Source organism: Haemorhous mexicanus, chromosome 3, assembly GCF_027477595.1.
Source record: "Haemorhous mexicanus isolate bHaeMex1 chromosome 3, bHaeMex1.pri, whole genome shotgun sequence".
Lineage (NCBI taxonomy): Eukaryota > Metazoa > Chordata > Aves > Passeriformes > Fringillidae > Haemorhous > Haemorhous mexicanus.
In genome coordinates, this window is record NC_082343.1 from 63587051 (window position 1) to 63607139 (window position 20089).

Here is a 20089-nt window from a genome sequence, read left to right on the forward strand (position 1 = left end):
CATTCCAACTGAGAACAATGAGCCTTTACTGGCGTTAGGAGCCAGACGAGTGTTGCCAAAGAAAGCAAAACCACGAACCCTGACTCGAGGATACAGCCAGGCTGTTTGATCCGCGCCGATAATACCACGCTCGCCACTCGATCCATATCGCGTTTCCAAGAGCGGGATGAGCCAACAGAGGCCACCAGAGGCGTGGGGACCGTCCCCCGAAACCAGCGCCCGAGATCCACCGCCCCCGGCCGCGCTCCCTGCCTCGACCTCCCGCCCCTCCGGCTCAGCCGGCGCCCTCTCCCTTCCGCCCCTCTCCTCCTTCTCCTCCAGAAGCAGCAGGTTTCCCTCAGGCGGGAGGTTGAGAGCGGGGGGCTCGCACAACCGCCTGTAGCTTCTCCTGTGCCGTGCTGAGCCGAGCCGAGCGGAGCCTCACTGAGCCAGGCTGCGCCGTGCCGGAGAGGGCGGAGAAGAGCCGAGCCTAACTGTGCCAGGGAAAGCCGTGCCGTGCCGTGCCGCGCCGCGCCAGGGGAAGCCGATCCGAGCGGAGGCGATCCGCGCAGCGCCGCTCCGAGCCGGTGCTGCCGCCGCGCCTGCAGCAGGAGGCGCTGCCGGGCGCCGCTGCGCCCGCGCCGGGCTGCGGGCCGGAGTCCCACATTCCCCGTGCCAAGTGCCGGGGAGCGGGGGTTGGACGTGCGCGCTCGGCTCCTCCCTCCCGCCCCACTCGCCCAGCAGCAAAGTAACTCCGGAGTACGAGGGGAATCGGTGCCACCGCCGCCGCCGCGCTCGTCGCGCCGCAGACGGCTGCCCCAGCGGGCGGCCCCGGGGCCAGCGGGCGCCCCTCGGCGCGGGGCTCTCCTGGCGAGGCGCCGCGGCGAGAGGGGCGGTCGAGGTGCGCTCCGCCCGCCGCCGCGGGCCGGGGCAGCACCGGCCTCTTTCAGAAACTTCTCCGCAAGTCGGCATGGGCAGGGGGGCCGGCGCCGCCGCCTCGCTGCCGCTGCTGGCGGCGCTCGCCCTGCTGGCCGGCCGCTCGCCCGCCCTGCTCGGGGCGGCCCGGGCCCAGCTCTCGGCAGGTGAGTTCTTGCTCGGCGCCCAGGTACGGGCGGGCGGCGCGGCGGGGTCGCGCCGTGCCCGGGCTGCCTGCCGGGAAAGGGAGGGGAAGGAAGGGGAGAGTGTTGGGAAAGTCCCGCATGCTCCGGGACCCGGCTCCAGCCAGAGGAGCGGCGGTGGGGTTGCAGGGGGGCTGCCCTACACCGCCAACCTCTCCGCTCTGCGGGGCGCGGTGGGCGACCAAAGCGTGTGTGCAGGCTGCCGGCTCGGGGCTCGCAGGGGCGGGCAGAGCGTGGGCTTTGGGCACCTTACAAACTCCCCTTCCTCACCTCCTCCTCCTTCTCTCCCCCGGCCAGCCTCCCAGGTGCCGGCGGGGTTGGAACTGTTGTCGCCCCCTTCCCCCGCTCAAACTTTTCCCGGCGTTTCCCTGCCTGGCGCGGAGAGCGCAGCCCGGCCGCTCCCCTCGCCCCGAGGCGTGGGGCGGGGAGACACGAGCTGCCGCCGGCCACCGGGATCCCCCCTCCCAACATTAAAAAAAGAGTGGTGGGTGAGAAACGGGAGGGAAAGCTCCGATAGGGTCGGCGTCTGTTTTGTGTGAAAGCCGCGAATTTCTCTCCCCTTCCTCCCTGGCCGCCCAGCGCCACGGGGTTTTGCGGAATTAAAGCCCGCGGGGCCGGGCGGTGGGAGCTGCGGCCGGCGCGGTGGTGAGTTGTTGGCCCCGGCTGAGCCTCGGGGCAGAGAGCCTGGGGCTGGAGCGGCCGCTTCTGGAAGAGGGGGCAGCATCTCCCGTGCTGTGCCGGGGTGATGCGGGGGGCACTGGGGACTCGTGTGCCGGACCGTCACCCTCACCCGCTCCGCTGTAGTTTACGAAGCACCTTTCGTTTGCCATGGACGTGCTCTTATTGTTTGCGGCGTGAAGTATTGCACCAGGGACTAACTGACTGGCTGAAATAGACTTAAGGCTCCCGTTTTTCTTTCTTCCCTCCCCCCCTCGTTTGAATAGTACTTGCAATTGCATCGGGTGCATCGGTTGGGCAGGCATTTGAGATCTTTATCATACGATACTGATTTGAAAACTGCTGTTAATAAAAGTATCTACACTCTTGAGACTTTAAAGGACTGATGTGTAGTCTTTTCTTCTTTTCCTCCTGGTCCTCCTACAAATTAGTTTTTAGTTGAGACATTTGAAATGTCATCGATTAAGAAATATGCTGAAGGTGTGCTGGTCTGAGCAGCTTACATCCATCCTTGTGTCTGACTTTGGTGTGTATAATTTAATGTCTCTCTATCAGAATTGTAAAATTACGTAAGCATCTGCGAGCCCTTTACCAGGGGAAGGGAAATGTACCATCTACACAGCCGGTATGTTGTAGGAACAGCTGAAATAAAATATTCCCATGGGTAATATCTTTTCATTCAAAACCATAGTTAAGTTAGATCAGTGATTTTTGCTTTACTCCAAACTCATCAGACTACTGTTAACACCAAAGGTAACACTTACGTAAAGATTTTTTATAAGCTTGTTCACTGGTGTAAGGAGAGTAGGAAGTTCTGATAACTTATATGGTCTGTGGTATTTTATGCTGAAAACGTGGCATGCAGCCCATTTTGAATTGCAAGTGCAAGCAGTCAGGTTGGTACTGTGGGGTATGTGTTAGGTAAGTGGAAAAGAATGTTCAATATCCTTCTGACCAGAGTAGGTGAAGCTTGTCAAGGAGTTGAACAATTGTATCTAGGAAACACAAGGTTTTTTTTTTTTGTTTTTTTTTTTTTTTTTTTTTGCTGTGTATAGCATGTCAGCAGCTAGAGACTTAAGTTTCTGTTGACAAGGATCAAGAATACTGATGTGTTGCACCAGTCAGAGGTTTGTTAATTGGAGACACTCAGACCTTTTTGAAGGTTTAGTGGAATACAGTTGCTAGTAGCTGGTTCTGTCATTGTGCTTGGTTTAAGGTATGGTTCTTGCGCTCTTATTAAATACATTTGATACCCTCAAGTAGAACTATGCCCTACTGAATTTAATAACTACCACAAACTTTGTTTCATTACTTACTCTAAGCCAGTCCCAGGAGTGTGTGTGTGTGTTTGTGATTCTGTTGATGAAACTTCTTTTCTTTTGGTATTAGTGGATGCACACACAAAAGTTTGAGCTCACTTGTCCCAGTGAGAGCCTTTCTGTAGCCTACAATGAGAAGTTTCTCCGTTTGGTGCACACTGGAGCATCTGTTTTATACTTGTGCATCTCCATTGTTTAACATGTTTACTGTTTTGCAGTCATCTTTCTTTGACTGCCTTCCACCATCCTCACTGTAATATGTGAGGTGAGGATGCACAGCACGGCTTGGAAAAGCCTGTGCTTTTCCAAGTTAAACTAAACCTAGCTAAATCTCAGCTCCCTTTTTATTAATATTCTTCTCCTCTGAATTGCAAGAATTGAAAACTGTTAATTTTCCTCTGTCATTAATGAAGGTATTAAGTCAGTCTGGACCTTTCACAAATCTCTATCTCATTGTAATTTGATTTTTATTTTCTTTTCATGATGCTCTGTACTACTCCTGAGCATGAACGATAGCAAGATCCAGCATTCTTCATAAAATTCTTCATTAAAACTTGGACATGTTTGTTAAGGGTCTAAACAAATTACAGAGTATGAATTTTTTGAAAGTTGGCCTTCTTCAGGAACTGTGTGTGATAGTTTGCCGTCTGTTCTTCCTTCTAATATATTCCGTGAAAGCAAATGAGAAGGAGCTGCAGAAACTTAGGAAAAAGAACAAGATACATTTTATAATTTGTTGCTGTCTTAGAAATTGTGCTTGTATATATTCTCCGCCCCCTTCGCGCATAATCGAGACATTGTATCTTTTGTTTTTCTCCCCAGATTTCAAACGAAAAAACCCCAAGCAAACAAAACCCCCAGGAGCTCCTCTCTGCCCTCCTCCCCTGCTCCCTTTCCCCCAGCCAGAGCCCTAATCCGCAGTGTAATGTTTTCTGGTCTCTGTAGATTGTTTCTTTACACCGCTGCTTTCCATGACCCTTCAACTTGGGTGCGTGCCTGTCAGAATCTAGGCCAAAATGTTTTGGCAGCGTGTTCTCTGTTGAAGTCTAGCTATTCCTTATATAGCACCTCCTTTCATCTGCAACTCCTACAGTTCGATAAAGAACAAGTTCAGCTTGTTTTCACAACTCAATCACTTTAAACATATATTTTTTAAAATTTTTATTTTTAGCAATTTGCATATTTTCAAATTTGAAGGGAAAAAAATATTTAAAAAAATTTTTGAAGAATGCTGCTGGCTTGTCAACTGCAGATAGAAATATGCATTGCACTGCCTCTGATGGTGTCTGTGCAAGTGTGTGAGGTTTTTAATTACTAAATAAAAGATATGAGGATGAAAACTCTAGATGCATCTGCTTACCTGGAGTTATTTAACTGTGATATTTAAGACCATAGAGACAGTTAAACATAAAAAGCACTGTATGTTCTATGAGTTCAAATCATTTTTTAGAATAGTTAGACTTTTGCATGTGAAGTAGTTAGCGTTACAAGTTAACATGCAACAGTAAATATTTCTAAGTTAATCTTTTCCCCTTCCCCTGATAAAATAGTTATAGTTTGTCTTTGGGAGTGCATCTTACTCAGAAATTTAATATGATAAAGTAGAAGATATTATTTGTTTTATAGATTTTTTTCCCATTAAATATACTTACTGAGAAATATATGAAAATTTTAACCGTCATATCTATTGTTTGTAATTGTGCAGTAGAAGAAACTGGGAGCTCTTTGAAACATTTAAAAATACTTTAAAATAATTAAACTCAAATTAGTTCTTTGCTGCCAGAACAGCAAAAGATGCTTCAATCATATTTTACCTTGAATGTACTACAAGTTGCATATCTGCAAGATATACAAGACACACTGGTGCAGGTAGGCATGCGTGTATAAGAAACTTATCAGTAGCTTTTTCATTTCCCATCAAGCTGTTCAAATGTATTGACAAATTACATGGAGAATGAGTGAAATTAGAAGTGAAATTATTTTCCTGCTTCCATCACTTCCTTCTCAAATGTTTTCTTCTCTTTTATATAGAAATCTCCTTCCATGGCACTGTGGGTTCACAGATCACTTGTCTATCTGTATTTTCAGGTGCCAAATTATACAATAGATATAAATTTTCTAATTAGAACTGAACTGATTCATGTGAAATTGAAAGCACCCAGAACACAATCACCCTGGAAGTCCCAATTAGTCCCTTTTGTCTGAAGAGAGAATCACAGAACTGCTTGATTAGTGTGGTAGTGATATACACAGTGCACCTTAAAACAAGGAAGGTGTCTTGCTCTTATTTAGGATCTACTTAGAATAATAAATAAAAATTTAAAAATCCCAAGAGTGGGGGGGGGGGGTGAGGTAAGAAATCTGCACATGATGAGGTGAGAGGTCCACCTGTCCATTATCCAATCTGTGATGGTGGGCATTTGGGGAGAGGGGTTTTTGGCAAGGTGAGTGACTTCCTCTTAGTACTTTCTGTCGCTGCCACAGTGACAGAGTGATGGTATTTTATTCTGTAAGTGGACTATGTAACCATGATTGTGCCTAATGACATTTTCAGCCTGTATTGCTTTTAGCATTTATCTTGCTTTGTGGCAAGGAATCTATAAGTTGTGTGGAAAAAACTGTGGTCCTTTGTTTTTTGAAATAGCTTGTTGTATTTCATATATTCTAGCTCTTGTATGAATATAATATGAATAATTCCTCCCATTTTCCTTCCTTCATTCCACACAGGGTTTTTCTGCTCTATTTCAACTATTCCTTTTCTAGGCAGAAAAGTCCAGTTGTAGCCACCTTCTGTGAAGCTATCATTCCATATCTTCCTTTTATCCTTTATCAGCCTTCTTTTTCTGTGCCAGTTCTACATTGCTCAGAGCATGTATGAGACAGCTGCCTGATGGATTTATATAGTGCTTAATAATGATTTCTGTTCCCTATCTGTAGTGTGATCATTCCTGTCATTTGCTTGGCTTTTTTGACCATTTGTCTCACTCCTGGTTGTGAGCTGACACTTTTATGGAACTATTTAATTACTGAAGAGCTGAGATATTGCATTAAATGATAGTCTGTGGAGGGGCTGTGCCAGTGGACAGCAGGACCCTTGGGAAGGAGGGAGTCTTTAACCAGCATTTTGGAGGAAAGAGAGGTTTTGAGCCAGGCTTTTGAAGAACCTGTGACCTCATGTTGAATGTTTGGGAGAGTTTAATGCTTACCACTGTGGTTTTCCTCTTTTCTCTTTCTTCATATGCTCTTGTTAATACAAGTGAGTTTAAAGGAGTTTATCCTCTTACACGTAAAGATTGGCAGTATCTGGATTAACATGCAAAGAGATCTGCAGCACTGCTGTAGTGTTGCTTCTTGCTCTCGAGTCTTTATGATCCCTATCCAGTCATTCAGTCCTCCAGGTCATGTCACCTCTCAGGTGCTGGTATGTGACTGAGTGTCAGCAACTGTTTTGGTGAAATCTCTACTCTTCCTTTTGCAACACTGATCCTGTTGAACGTGTAATAGGAAGCTTCCAAAAAAACTACTTCAGTTCTCTTAGCTGAGTTAATTAGGACATACCTTGTGTTTTCAGGTGCTGATGGAATCCTACCTGCCGTAGCTTATGACTGTCATGGAAAGATGCCTTTGTAGTTCTGCTCCCAGAAGTGTGCGCTCTGATTTGAAGCTTCATTTGCAATCTGCCTATGCTATTAAGCTAATTTAAATTACTGCTGCCACAGTGGGGGGCATTTCTATCACTAGAGTGGCTCTTGGTCTTTGGCTGTGCTAGGTCTGGCTGCACAAGTGGCCTGTGGATGAGCTGGTTTAGCTTTCTGTGAATCTCCTTGAAAGGAAGATGGGGCTTGGGATTAGTTTCCCATTAGTTCACTGGCAGTTGTGCAGCCACCTAAACCTGACATAAGGGAGGATGGGGCTGATGGTGGGAAGGCTGGGTTTGACAGCTGCCATCACAGCTGTAATGTGCAGCTCATGTGAGGTGAACCTGGCACTGGTTTGAGTCACACCGGATCTACACTCTGCTCACCGTGCCAGCACTTCATCCACCCAGGGAAGTACAAATAACAGGCAGGAGGACATGGATTGAGGTGGGAAGAGAGGCTTGGTGCTCGCTCTGGAGCTGGAGGAGTTAGGCTGGCTGAAGGTGTTTGAGGCTGTGCTCTGGCTGACTGCACACCAACTGATGGCAGTGTTATGCTAGTGTTTCTGACATGCAGTTTTGAGTGAACTGGGCTTAAAAGTGATCTTTTCTTATAATACATAGCTAAAGCATTTATTATACAATTGTGTAAACAAGGAGTGGCCTATTCATAGCACTTAGTAGAGACCAATTGTGATGTCAAGCAATAGAGGAGTTGGTGGAGGTGACACCTAGCTACATGGCTAGAATTAGGAGATGTTGTGACACCCATTTTGGGGCACAGCAGGAACTGGTTTAAAGCTGCTATCTGTGATTTCACATATTTCCATGCGTGATCTGTCCTTAGCCATCCTCTGGGGTTTTTAGATAGGATTGCTCATGAGATGTGAATGTGTGTTGAAAGGGAAAAATGGCCATGGTTTTTAAAGGCCAGAGTGAGCCAGCTGGGCAGCGGTAAATGGCGTTGGTGACAATTTTGTATCATCTGGCTGAGCATAAAATCCTTCTACACATAATTTTGTAGGTCAGAAAGGTCATTGCCTTGTGCTACTTCCTGGTAAGCCTTGCCTACAGCTGTCTTTAAACCAGTAATTTAAAACTATGCAAACTACCCAGCTGCAGTCACCTGTAGTGCATACCAACTTTGTAGTTTTGAGTCACTTAGTCTACTCTAACTAGGAAGCCATGTAGTTGATAGTTGTGTTTGCATTTTAAGTAAAAGATTTCAGGGATTTAATTTCTTGAGGATTGGTGCTGTGAAAAAATTCAATTCCTTACCTAGCACTAAAGTAATATGAGGTTATTTTTGTTAGCTAGTGTATGAAACATTAGACCTTTCAGTTTGTCAGAAAATCATCTACTTCTGTTGCCACTTACTGAAAACATGTGATTATGTTTATTAATTGAGTAGCAAAAGAGGCCATTTCTCAACTCCCATGTCATAAAATTAATTCTACTGTCTTATGAGACACTGTTGAATACTTTAAACCCAAGTTCTGTTGCAATTAAGTTATGGTATGTTCATTCTAATTATTACACACTGGTTACTCAATTTATTTTGAGGTGGAGTTGTATACTTTCTTTTGTGTGTAAACACTTGCTCTGTAACAGTAAAAATGACTGATGAATATTAACCAGAAGAGAAAAATACTATGAAAAATAATTGTGGCTGTAGTTCAAATGAGTTCAGAACTGCTCAGTGTTAAATTTTTGACTGGATAACTGACTTATTGAATTATTTTTTGTATTACTATTTCCAAAAAGAAGTTGTGTTTCTTTGTGAGTCCTGCAGTATGGTTTATGATATTTGCTGGTTTTAAATGATTTATGGCTTTAAGTAAAAAAGAAAAGTCTATTGAAGCACTGAAATTTTAGACTGCTTTTGTCTTCTTCACTACAGTGAAAAATTAAAATTACAAGATCTGGCAGAGAGTAGACCTGTTGCTATTAATTAGAAAAATGCTCTGATTTTATATTTTGACACTCCATTTTATCTGTATCATATCTCTGTGGTATTAGGCTGGAGTAAGATCAAACCAAGTTGTCTTGGTTCTCCCAGTGTCACCCTATTTGCCTCTTTGTAAATGTGAAAGCACTTATCAGCCATGAGAGTGCTGAAGAAATGTGACTGAGTTCTTGACTAAGTTGTCAGTGCTGACTGCCATCACTCTATTTAAAATGCTTTAAAGGGATGATTTCTTATAAAAATACCAAAGGCAGTCTTATATTTTGTTCAACTTCTGATTCCTTAGAAGAAATGCATTTTTATAGATGGAGAATATACCTTTTTCAGGTATCTCTCCAATTAGTACCCTCAGATCTGAGTATCAGATGCATTTTAGGTAGACAGTACATACCAAAACATTGTTGTGTTAACTTCAGTGCTATTTGTCATAAGTTTTCCAGAGAAGATAATGGTGTTGATTTAAAAAAAATGTTAAAAAAACAATTACTATAAGTCAGTCCCATAATCCTTTCCCCTATACCTGAAGAAAGAAGTGGAATGCCATTTTCCCCACTGTTCTCTTAGGCCCTGTGGTGGTGCATCCCCCTCCTACCTCTCGCAGCTGGCTCCAGGCGGGTGAATCTTAAAGTGACCTTAAACACGCATTTGCAACAGCCCCCTCCCTGTCCTTTTTTAAATCTCCTTGGCCCTCCTTGGGTTTTGTTGGAAGTTTAATGTTAGAGTTTTGTGCCATAAGTGAAGGAAGGTAGATGAGATTCCTTACTCAGAATGGTGAAGTATAAACAGTATAAATAAATAGTTGAGTATAAATATCACTTTTCATGAAGTTTTTGTGTGCTCCTTTGGTCAGCTGTATCTGTCTTTGTTGATGTGACAACGTTGTTTGGTGCATTCCATGTTCACTTTTCAGGCTAGTAAATTTCCAGTTAAAAAAGGCTTTCCACTCTTGCACAGAAGAAGTGTAATAAAGTGGTCTTTTCCTTAGTCAATTCAGAAAAGCCAAACAAATATTCTTTTTGCAGTTAGTTTTTACCAGCAATCAGTCCTGACTCAATTTGTGAATATACTAGAAATAGCAAACTCATTCCACAGGCTTGCCAACTCTTCAACATATGAATACTTCATGTGTGTGGTCTTATTTAGTGCAAAAGGTCTGTTTATATTAAGTTTTTTGCATTTGTAAATCTCTGCGGGGTTGGCTTTCCTTTCTTGCTACCTTTCTTTTCAGACAGCATGACAAACTATTCACAACCCCCTCCACAAAAAAAAATCCTTCATGTCATTGCTCTACTTGCTTATAAGAAAGTAAGTAGATATGTAAGGGTGGAAAGACATTTTCCAGGTGAGAGCAAAACCCTTAGCGTGTAATGATTTGGATTTCTGAATCAGTTGAAAAGAAGTTTGGTAATGAAAGGGATTATAATTTTCCTGGTAGACACAGGCTAAATAGATGGGTGTAATGTCACAGCATGTAGAGATTTAAAGGTGGGGTTTTTTCCTGACTGAGGTGGCTGAAACCTGGAAGTGAGAAGTTGTTAATCAAATTGGTTTTTGTTTTAACTTTTAATATTTTTCAACCACTTTTGTTAGTAGTTACTTACTCTATATGCTGTTATTAGCCACTGTGGTTGACTTTTTACTTTTTCCTTTGATAAAGTTAGTTTAATGGTTTAATGCTTTGATTCTTCTTACATAAGTGGGAAAGTGTTACATTCCTAGGTGGTGTGTTATTCACAGTAGTTTTTTCCTCCCCCCCACCCCCCCTTTTTTTCCCCTTTCTTTCTTCTTTCATTTGAAATACCTGTATGCTGACTTGGTTAAGTACTGTAGGGTAGGTTAACAGCTCCTTCTGAGTCATGTTGAAGGTATGAAGTGCTTCCAGGTCTGCAGTTCTTTCCAGGGATGAGAGAGTTCCTGGCCAGTTTGTGTATCCTGCTGTCTGCCATGCAGTAGTTTGTAGGTTGTTTTAAAGGCATTGAAATGGACATACTAAACAGCTTTTTTGGGGGTGGTGGTTGTTCCCTCTGGCTCACTTACCTGTATTTTTTGGGTTTATACTCCAAATGCTCAATCCTTTTGGTGATTTATTGGTGTTTCTGTCAAATGTTGATCAAGGAGCTGAGTTAAATCACCAGCATTTTGGAAGGGCAAGATTATGCTCTTGTTTAGTGAGACTGCACAGATGTTCTTTATGAGCATTCAGAAGAGAGGAGTCGGTACATTACTTTCAGATTGACAGAAACCATGTATTTTAAAATCCTTGGTCTGAGCTTTATGGGCTATGTGACGAGGCTGTGAACCTGAAAGAGTAGCATTAGTGATTAATAATGACATTTACAGACTCAAGGAATACTGGAATAATCTGTTGGATTGCTTTGCTTGCATAGTGATAGTATCCAGATGCTAAGCATAAACATCTCTCTCTGCTTAAGCATGGAAATGGGAATGAAAACAAGCACTAGATAATTTGAGTTTCTGGGAAATAATTTTGACCATCCATCTCTTTAAACAGCTATTAAGTAAAAAGTACCCTTAAATAATTAATGGGCCAGTCTTATTCTGTGATGAAGAAATTGAAAGAATTAGAAAGTTATCTTTTAGTGGAAGTGCATATGTGATTAAAAAACAACAAAAAACTCCCACTGCACTTAAACGTGAAGCATTTGCATTGTGAACCTAAACCTAAAAAAACACCCAGCATTAGCAAGTGGAAGCAAAAGCCAAAGAAAATGCTCAAATTTACTAAGTTTGTATATTAGTCAGTCCCCAGAGGACACACAGCTGAATGAAGTTGGTAAATGTTTATTTATTTCCCTAATAAAATAGCAATTTTATTCACTTTTGAAGTGCACAGCAGTAGTGATGTTGATTACCTAATAGACAGTTAGTTAAGCTCTTACCAAGTGCTGTTTCCTGGGCACTGCTTGTGTAGTGCTTGCAACAAAGCTGTAGTGGAAAGTAGCTTTGGAGAATTTCTTGCCTTGAAAAATACTTTGAAAATGGGAAAACAACATAATCTTACTTTGATTTGTGAAATATAAGGGAGGCATTAGTGCACTACTTTTTGGAGGACAACATTAAGTACTGGGATCACAATTTTGTAATAAATAAGTCCTTTAACCATAAAGATCCCAAGTCCTCTTACATGTTTTTCCACATTCAATTAGTGTCTTGTGGTTGAGGATTGAATCCTGTGATGGTGGCAGCATTTCAGCTGTGTAAACAAAATAGATTTCAAGAAGAACGTGTAAAATTAAGAAGGGGCAAAAGGGATTTGTGAATCCATTGCAGAAATCTTGAAGTTGATGAGTTTCTTCAGTACTGTGCCATGAATGAGGAAGATGCCTTTTTTTCTCTAGAAGACACAAAACATGAACTGAGAATGAAAGGACGATAAGCCCATCCTTGTTGCCGCTCTTCAGCTTTTGGTACTTTAGGAATAACTCATATTTTATCATTATCCTGTTACACTAACAGGTTTGTGGGCAGTAATACATAAAATTCTAAACAGCTCTGCTCATACTGTACGTTGAGTGTTTTGCCAGGTGAAAGAGGTCAGAAAAAAAAGCCAGCCTACCTGCCTGTGGGATGAATACCTTCTTAGTTAAGACTGAATTATCGGTAGGCAGGGGGTTTTACCGACTTTCTTGATAATTCTCCAATTTCTTCCGGGTGTCTGCTTAGATTTGTTTTATTGGTGTGGGGTTTTTTAAACTCCCAGATCAGGGTACCTTTATCTTCCTGTATACTATATTAAAAAGGCCCTGTCAAGAAGGAATCCAGGTAAAACTGGTTTCTTTTTATTTCCTAATCCTTTTTTGAGACATTCTGCATCCAAGATGACTGTGTATTGTTTATCATAGTATTCTTCCTGTCCTTCTTTTACATTCTCTCTTATCTGCTTGTTTACTATATCTCAACTGCAGTAATTAGGCATCTGAATAAATTTGCATTTCTTTGGATAAGAATTAACAAAGAGCAGGCATTATGTGGTCTCAGTACTTAAGCAAAATGGGTCCTTCTATAAAAGATTACTTTTGCTACGTTTAGGCCCAGAGAAGTTGCTATTTCCTTATACTTTTGCAGTTCAGAACACAATCTAGAAAAAGTGTGGGATTGAACCTCAGGATTTCTGTAATCTGTTACGGGAAAAAGTAGAGAAACTGTAACAACATTACGAACATTAGAGTTGCACATATTAAAAACTTCTGGCTAAATAAGTTGTAATTAAGAGGATTTGCCTTTAGCAGTATAAAAGATAAACTACCAATGATTGTATCTTCTATGTAAATGTTCAGTAATTGATGTATAGCTCATAAATGGACCCAGTGGCTGTTTGATGAATGTGTTTATGCATGGTAAAATATATAAATACATCTAGGTCCCTGGAGTATTTTTGATTTCTTTCATATATGATTGATCAGTTTAGCTAACAGACAGACTAGTTTGTTCTCAGACACAATTTACGGATTCTGGCATGATGAAATGTTGTAATAGCAGGAGATAAAATGCATGGGCAAAGAAGAGATTCTTAATCTGACTGTAATCAGCATTTGAAAACTGGCTAATGGACTGCAGAAGACAGCAGCCTAACAGAGAGACAGCAATAACGACCATGTATGAAAATGCAAATGCATGGTAAAATTAAATGACGTTAAACCTTGCAAAAATGTTCTGAAGTGTATTTCAGTTTGCTTTCCAAAACCTTTTGAATTAAAGGCTTGGATAACTAGGAAGATATCTTTTTTTAATTCAAGCTTTTTACTCGAATGTCTGTGAATGGAAACAGTAAAAAGAAAATTTCCAAAGGCAAAGTAAGGTTATGTTTGAGTAAAGTTGTCTGCACACTTTTCTGCACTGTATTTTGCTCTTGGAATCTTATGAGCTGCTTCAGCAAGAAGTTAGAAGGATCTTGCCAGTTTTATCTGTGACACTAGTACCTGTCAGGGCAATTCTGTTTTGCTGTGTCTTAGACAGACTATGGCTGTATCTGCATTGACAAGCAATTTAGTGTAATAGATGCTGGTTGCTGAATTGAAGCCTTAGAGATAGTGAGACACTTGGAACCATTGCATGTGGTGTAGCCAGGCAGGGTTACCTCAGATTTTGTGGTCTTCTCCTTTAGGGTCCTTTTTTCTGGTGTCTTGGGTTCCTGAGGCTCTCATGGTACATAGTCTACTAACTTTGAATCAGACTTCCCAGAGAATTGTTGGAGCATTTCAGATGTGGAGCTTGTGGTGTGCTCATCCCTGACTGTGGTGGTGAAGTTCACATGTACAGCAGCTGTCCTGAGAAATAAATTAATGGTAATTGAGGCAATCAGGTCATTTATTGTCCTTCTCTTTTGAACCTATTTCCCAATACAGGTACAGCTTATTTAGGAAAAAAAAAAAAAAAAAAAAAAAAAAAAAAAGAAGAGACTAGACAGGCCTTCTGCTAGAGAGGATATAAAAATCAGTGGGACAAAAAATTGAAGAACATGCTCTGAAAAAGTAGCAATATTTCTGAAATTGCATCTCTTGCCCTTTTCATAAACATGCCTCTCTGTTGTGGTTTTAAAGGTTTGGCTAGTAGGTTTCTCAAGTGGTGAACAAATAAGAGATGAAGATGATGATGATGTGTTAATTTAGTGATGAAGCTAACCTGGCAGGGAAAACTGAAAGCATGTTTAGATAGTGAAATTAAATACTGTATTCAAACAATGCTTTATATTTGCTGGGAAGAGACAAGATTGGTCTCAAAATGTTTGAGGCAGATATCATGCAGGCTAAAGACCTCTGGTTCTGTTTTCCTCTCTGAGATTGTGTAATGATATGTGCCCATTATGATACTAATATTTGAGAGACCTGAAATACTTTTGCCTCATGATGTTCCTGTGATTTCTGTTGTCCTACACCCCTCATTTAGGACACAGAGTGTCAATTGGAGAGTGTACAATAAGGCATTCTGCTTCAATTTCTTATATTCTAGTTTATATCTGAGTTTGTTACCTAGGTGTGGGGTTATCCCATCCTGCAACAGGTAAGTGAAATTTTATATGAAGCAAGGCTATGCAAAATTATACCCCACTGAGAGAGCTAGTCCTTAATAAGGCAAGCATTGTCAGTGTGTTTGCAAGTAGCATTGATGGTAATGACACCAAAAACATCTCAACCTGGCAATAACATCATAATGATTTTGAGGGAAATGGTTAGTAAAAGGGATCAAGTGGGTAGTTTTTCCTGTGAAAAACTCTGAAAAGAGGTGGGAGAGGGAGAGAGAGAGAAGACTTGTTGATAATAATGAAGCAGAATATATTAAACTTGAAAATGGAATATAGATCATGGGAAATTAGAGTTACGTTGGAATTGGCCAGAAGGAGGGAAGCTGTGTGCTAAGGCCAGCTGAGATGTCTGCCCCTATAGAGTTTAATATCTCACTATGTGTGAAGAGTGCGACCTGGAAATTAGATTAAAACAGGAATTGACCAGAACCAGGAGATGAACCATTGCACCTTCCTGGAGGTGTCCACCCCCATGGAGATTAATACCACACAGACTAAGGAAAATGTGATTTGCAAAGAAGATAAACATTCATTCTCCATATCAAGCAGATCATCTTATAGGACTTGGATAGGAAGTAGCCTTTCTATCAGAGACTTCTGTTGTCAAATAGATTCTTCCAAGGCCATTTGAACATTTTACTTTAGCAGACTTAGCAACAAAACTATTATTGAATGTTTTATTAATGTTGCAAAGCATATTGTGGCAAGTTCACTCTTATATTTAATCTTCTTTCTTACATGGTAACTAATAAGCAGATCGGATATCTGATTAAGCAATGGGGGATTGATGTCATTATTGACATACAAGACAGCTTTTTCCCTACCTCTGTTAGTGCAACAGCTCCCAAAAGCATGGAGTTTGAGATGAGATTGCCCTTTAGAAGGAGAGAAGTGCAATCTTTTCATAGCATATTTGTTAGAAAACAGTGGAATTTTGTTTTTTAACAGTTCAGTTAAATACAGTATTTAACACTTGACTTGCCCCCCCCCCCCCCCTTTTTTTTTTTAAGTTCTCCTAGTGACTGTTTTCACACAAGTCAGGGAAGTGGAACTACATAAAACTAGTAATCTCAAACTACAAATCCATATGAGATATATTTCGTTGCACACTGGGTGTATTGATGATGAAGAAAAATTTTCAAATCTTCACCTGCATTTCCAGTTTTTAGCATCACATCTTTCAGGTGTATAGGTTTGCTTTGGCTAGAAGTCATGTGGATGTCAGCTATCAAAGGCGTATGTTTCACCAGGCACTCAAAAGAAAAGCATAATTGTAATTCATGTTATAGTAACAATATCTACTCTACCATTTATTCAGTTTTCAATGCCAGTTTTTTAATGGAGGCTGACCAGTGCTCCTGGTTCTGTTGGGGGCTGTCTGTTGTTGAAATGGCACAATTTACAAAGAAAGTCGTGGTGTCTCTTCTGCTGTGGTACTCAGGACACATGGGATATTTCTGCAAGCCAGAATAGTTTCAGATTGATGATTTAATTTTGAATGGACTTGTGAAGGCCATCTGGACCAAAAACGTCAGTGCATGGGCCAGTCTTGGCAGCAGGAATACTGTGGGTACAGGCTGGATAGTGGCTGGGTGATGCCCTGCAAGAAAGGGATTTGTGCTTGATAGCTGGCTGGATATACATGTGGGGGATTTTTTTTTTTTTTAATTTGTTTTTTTTTTGTTTGTTTGCTTCTGTGGGGCTTTTAGTAAATTTTTTGTTTTTCTGAGCAAAGTGAGTGGCATGCTGAACTGTACTGAGAGGATTGTAGCCAGCAGATTGTGGCAAGCTGCTGTGCCCCACTATTCAGTGCTGGAGAGGTAAGTCTGGAGTATTTTGTTGGGAATTGTGTCTCTTCTCCCAAGTCATGAAGGATGTGGAGAAGCTGAAGTCTGTTGAGAAGTTACTGAGGTTGGGGCCTGGATGGTGTGATCTAGATGGTGTGATCTCCAAGGGGCACCTGAAGGGAGCGGGGCTTGTTTAGTCTCAAGATGAAGAAGAGTAAGGGGATAATCTTAACAGGAGGTTGCAAAAACTTGAAGGGTGTTTATGAAGATGACAGACATGATCTCTTTAATAGCAGCAAATAATACAGCAAGGGGCAGTAGACACAAATTGCAGCTTGGGAGGCTCAGCTTGAACACTATGAAAGTTTGCTCATGTTTAGGAGGGTGGTGGAGCAGAACAGACTGCCCAGGGCAACCCCTGTCCACTGAGGCTTTCAGTCCTCAGCTAGACAAAGCTGTGGCTGATGTTACAGTCCTAGTGATAATTCTACTTTGAAGGGGGTATTTGGCCTAGATGGCCTCCAGAGGTGTCTTACAAGCAGCACTTCTTTGATTCTAGGAGAAGTGTAGCCTGCAATTTCATGGGGTGTGGGAACAGGTCTATGCAGGTTGAAAGTGCTCCAGCTCAGAATGAAAGTGCTCAGAATGGCTGGTTGGTCTCTGCTCCAGAGAGACATTTTCATAACCTTTGCTCCTTCTTGAGCACTCAGACTGGATTTTTTTTTTTTTTTACTTTTGTGAAATGATACATTCACAAATAACCCAGCAAGGGGTTTGCAGAAGCACATAGACTTCTTTGCTTTTTTTACTTTTCTTCCCCACCTGTAACTCTGTGGGTTGGGCAAGATTTATGCTTCTGCATGCAAACTCATTTATAAACTTGATTCACCCTGCACGTCAAGCATGAAGACAGCAAAGGTTTGGAGTTAGACTTCTTGCTGCTCTTATTTGGAAAGTACATCTCTCCTAGTAAGAGGGTGTCTGGAAGTTCTTTCATGTGATTTCCATTGTTCCACCAAAGAAGCATCTTACAGTTGTATTCAATGCTTGCTGAGGTAAAACCCCTTAAGCCTGTTTAACCCTTGGCTTCTTAAAGGAGATGGTGAAATGAAACACTCCCTTTCCAACACACAGGACACATTATGTGAAGTTTTCTGCCTGTCAAAGAAATGTTTGTAGATAAATTTCTCTCTGTTGTCAGATCATTTCTCAAAGCATGTTTGAAGGTGATGTGTCCATATATGACAATAAGGTCAAATCAAATACATTCAAATTAAAAATTAATTTAAAACAGTTTAGTTAAATCATGTTAAAATTCTGTGTGGGTTGCTTTCATTCCGTATTAAAATGTCGTATTAAAATTCAGTTTAGTATAATTCACCTTAGGAGTGGATTATGGTAAATTGGATTAAAGTAGACTAATTCTGGGAAGAGAGGCTACACAAGTTTTTCAAAGTGAAATAAAACAAATTTAGAGATAATTTAGACTAATTTTCATTGTTCCAATGTGTCATCCTATGATACACAAGCACTTTTTTGTCAAGATTAAAATATGGTAGGTACATGATTCAGCCCTTCCTTGCTCTGCTGAGGATAAAATCAAATCTGTTTTTTAATGTGGAGCCCCAGTTTTATCCTTCTCTTTTGGGAAGTCTCTGAAGGCCCTGTTAAACCTTTCTCCTCAGTATATCAGGGAGGTACATTTTTCAGGTTCTCCAATGAATTTACATGAGGAGAAGCATGCACTCAGATGATATATTGTGCTTATTCAAGTTGAGCTGTGTAGACTGCAGAGCTTTTAGTACGAGGCTATTTTTAAAGTTATCAAAAAGGCGATGTGTATGAAGGGGTGTCCCCAACAAGCAGCAGTCACTTAACTAAAGGATGGCATTAAGGTCTGTCAGCAAGACTGATTTATCATTTGTGTAGTGCTTTCTTTGAGAAACCTTGTCTTTAGCCTCAGAAATACTTCAGATAGCTAAGGTCCCCAAGGTATTTAGTGATCTGTTTCGGGGCAATTTAAGAAATTGTTATCCATGACTGTCTGCTCCAATAATCTGGGCCAGAGCTTGAAACCAACATGAAGATCATGGAGAGGGAAGTGTGTTTAGTCCTTTTGTGACCACAGTGGATGGCCTTACTTCTGCCAAGGGAGCTGTGCTTCTGCTTAGCAAAGAGGGGACTTAACTCCTTCAGCTGCTTTAAGCAATCCAGCGGGAGCTCGGGCAGCGAGCACGCTGTGCCGGCAGATTCTGGAAGGGATTAGTTTAAGTCTGCTTGAAGCTGTGCGCTCTGAAGTTGTTACTGGCAACCTTCTGATGGTTAAAAACCAAGAAACAAGCTTCTGCTTACCAAGGAAAACATGCCCTCCCTCCCAAACCCTCAAACTCAAAAACCCACAGAATAACACCTTTGTGCATTTTGTGTTTGATGTGATGTATATTGGTATTTGTGAAACAAGCTTTAATTCATATTGTCAAAACTTTTTGAGCTAATATATTCAGACTATTTGGTATTTGGGAAAAGTAGCTACCTGTTTGTATTTGTTTTAACATATGATAAATTGAGTGATGAATTTTGTGAATTTGAAATGGAAGCAATCTTTCATTCCAGAAGTACAGATGCTTTTGTTTCCTAGAAGATCAGTGCAAAAATTTTTTTGTAATTTTCTGTAGGTTCGGTGTAAAATATTAATATCCAAATAAGTAATTTTGATTGGCTATTGTGTTTCTTAGTGCCTAACTACAAAATTAAAAGACTGGATTGAGTTCTCTTTCACTTAGCTAGCACGGAATTCTTCAGCAATTTTCTGTGGAGAAGGTGCCTTCTGTTCTGGGATGCGTGCTACATATATAGATCACCCAGTGTCAATTAGTTAATATTGCTTTTACTACATTTGGAGGAACAGTCCCTCATTTAAAGTGCTTTCAGTTCAGGCTTCCATAACACTAACCTTTGAGACAGCTGTGATTGTAGGATTTTATTTCCACTTCTATGTCTCATGTGTGCATTACTGTGCACTGTCCTGCTTTGTCACTTCCTGTTCCTCTTTTGCATGCTGTATTTTTATTCTGATGAAGAGTTTGATGCACACTCTGGAAAACTGTTGAGGACTAGTAACCTGTTGTCATGAAAATATATGCTGAGGGCAAATGTGCAGATAATCACAAAATGTTTGCTTTAAAGTTCTGCTTTGAGAAAGATCAGGAGCTCAAGTTGCTTTAGTGGGGGGAAAATCATCTCTCCCACTGGTTGCTGGTAACATTTCCCATCAAAATGATAGTACTGTTGACTCAGGTATGTTTTATTTTTTTCTTTTTTTTGTACAATACGTTATGGATGATCACTCCTTGCCATTCAAAAATTCAGGAATAATCATGATTCAGATGATTTTTCAAATAGGAAACCCCACAATATTAATGAAAATGAGGAAAGAATGAGAAGCCAACAAACAATTGAACCACCAGAACAAGGAGATTTTGTTTAGTAGAATGGCTGTTTTCACTACTAAAACACTGCTTATTGGCCTAGACCTTTGAATCCCATTCTTAAATACTGTTAC

The 20089-nt window shown here is 41.3% G+C and overlaps 1 protein-coding gene across 2 annotated transcripts in view; it reads left to right on the plus strand.

The window, feature by feature from the left end:
* The first annotated feature begins 663 nt into the window (after positions 1 to 663).
* PTPRK (protein tyrosine phosphatase receptor type K) overlaps positions 664 to 20089 on the plus strand; it is a 378847-nt gene continuing 359421 nt past the window's right edge. For both annotated transcript variants that reach the window (XM_059842131.1, XM_059842132.1), the window contains exon 1: positions 664 to 1061. In XM_059842131.1, coding sequence (XP_059698114.1) covers positions 950 to 1061 — 112 coding nt within the window. In that variant the 5' untranslated portion in view covers positions 664 to 949. The remainder of the gene's footprint in view (positions 1062 to 20089) is intronic.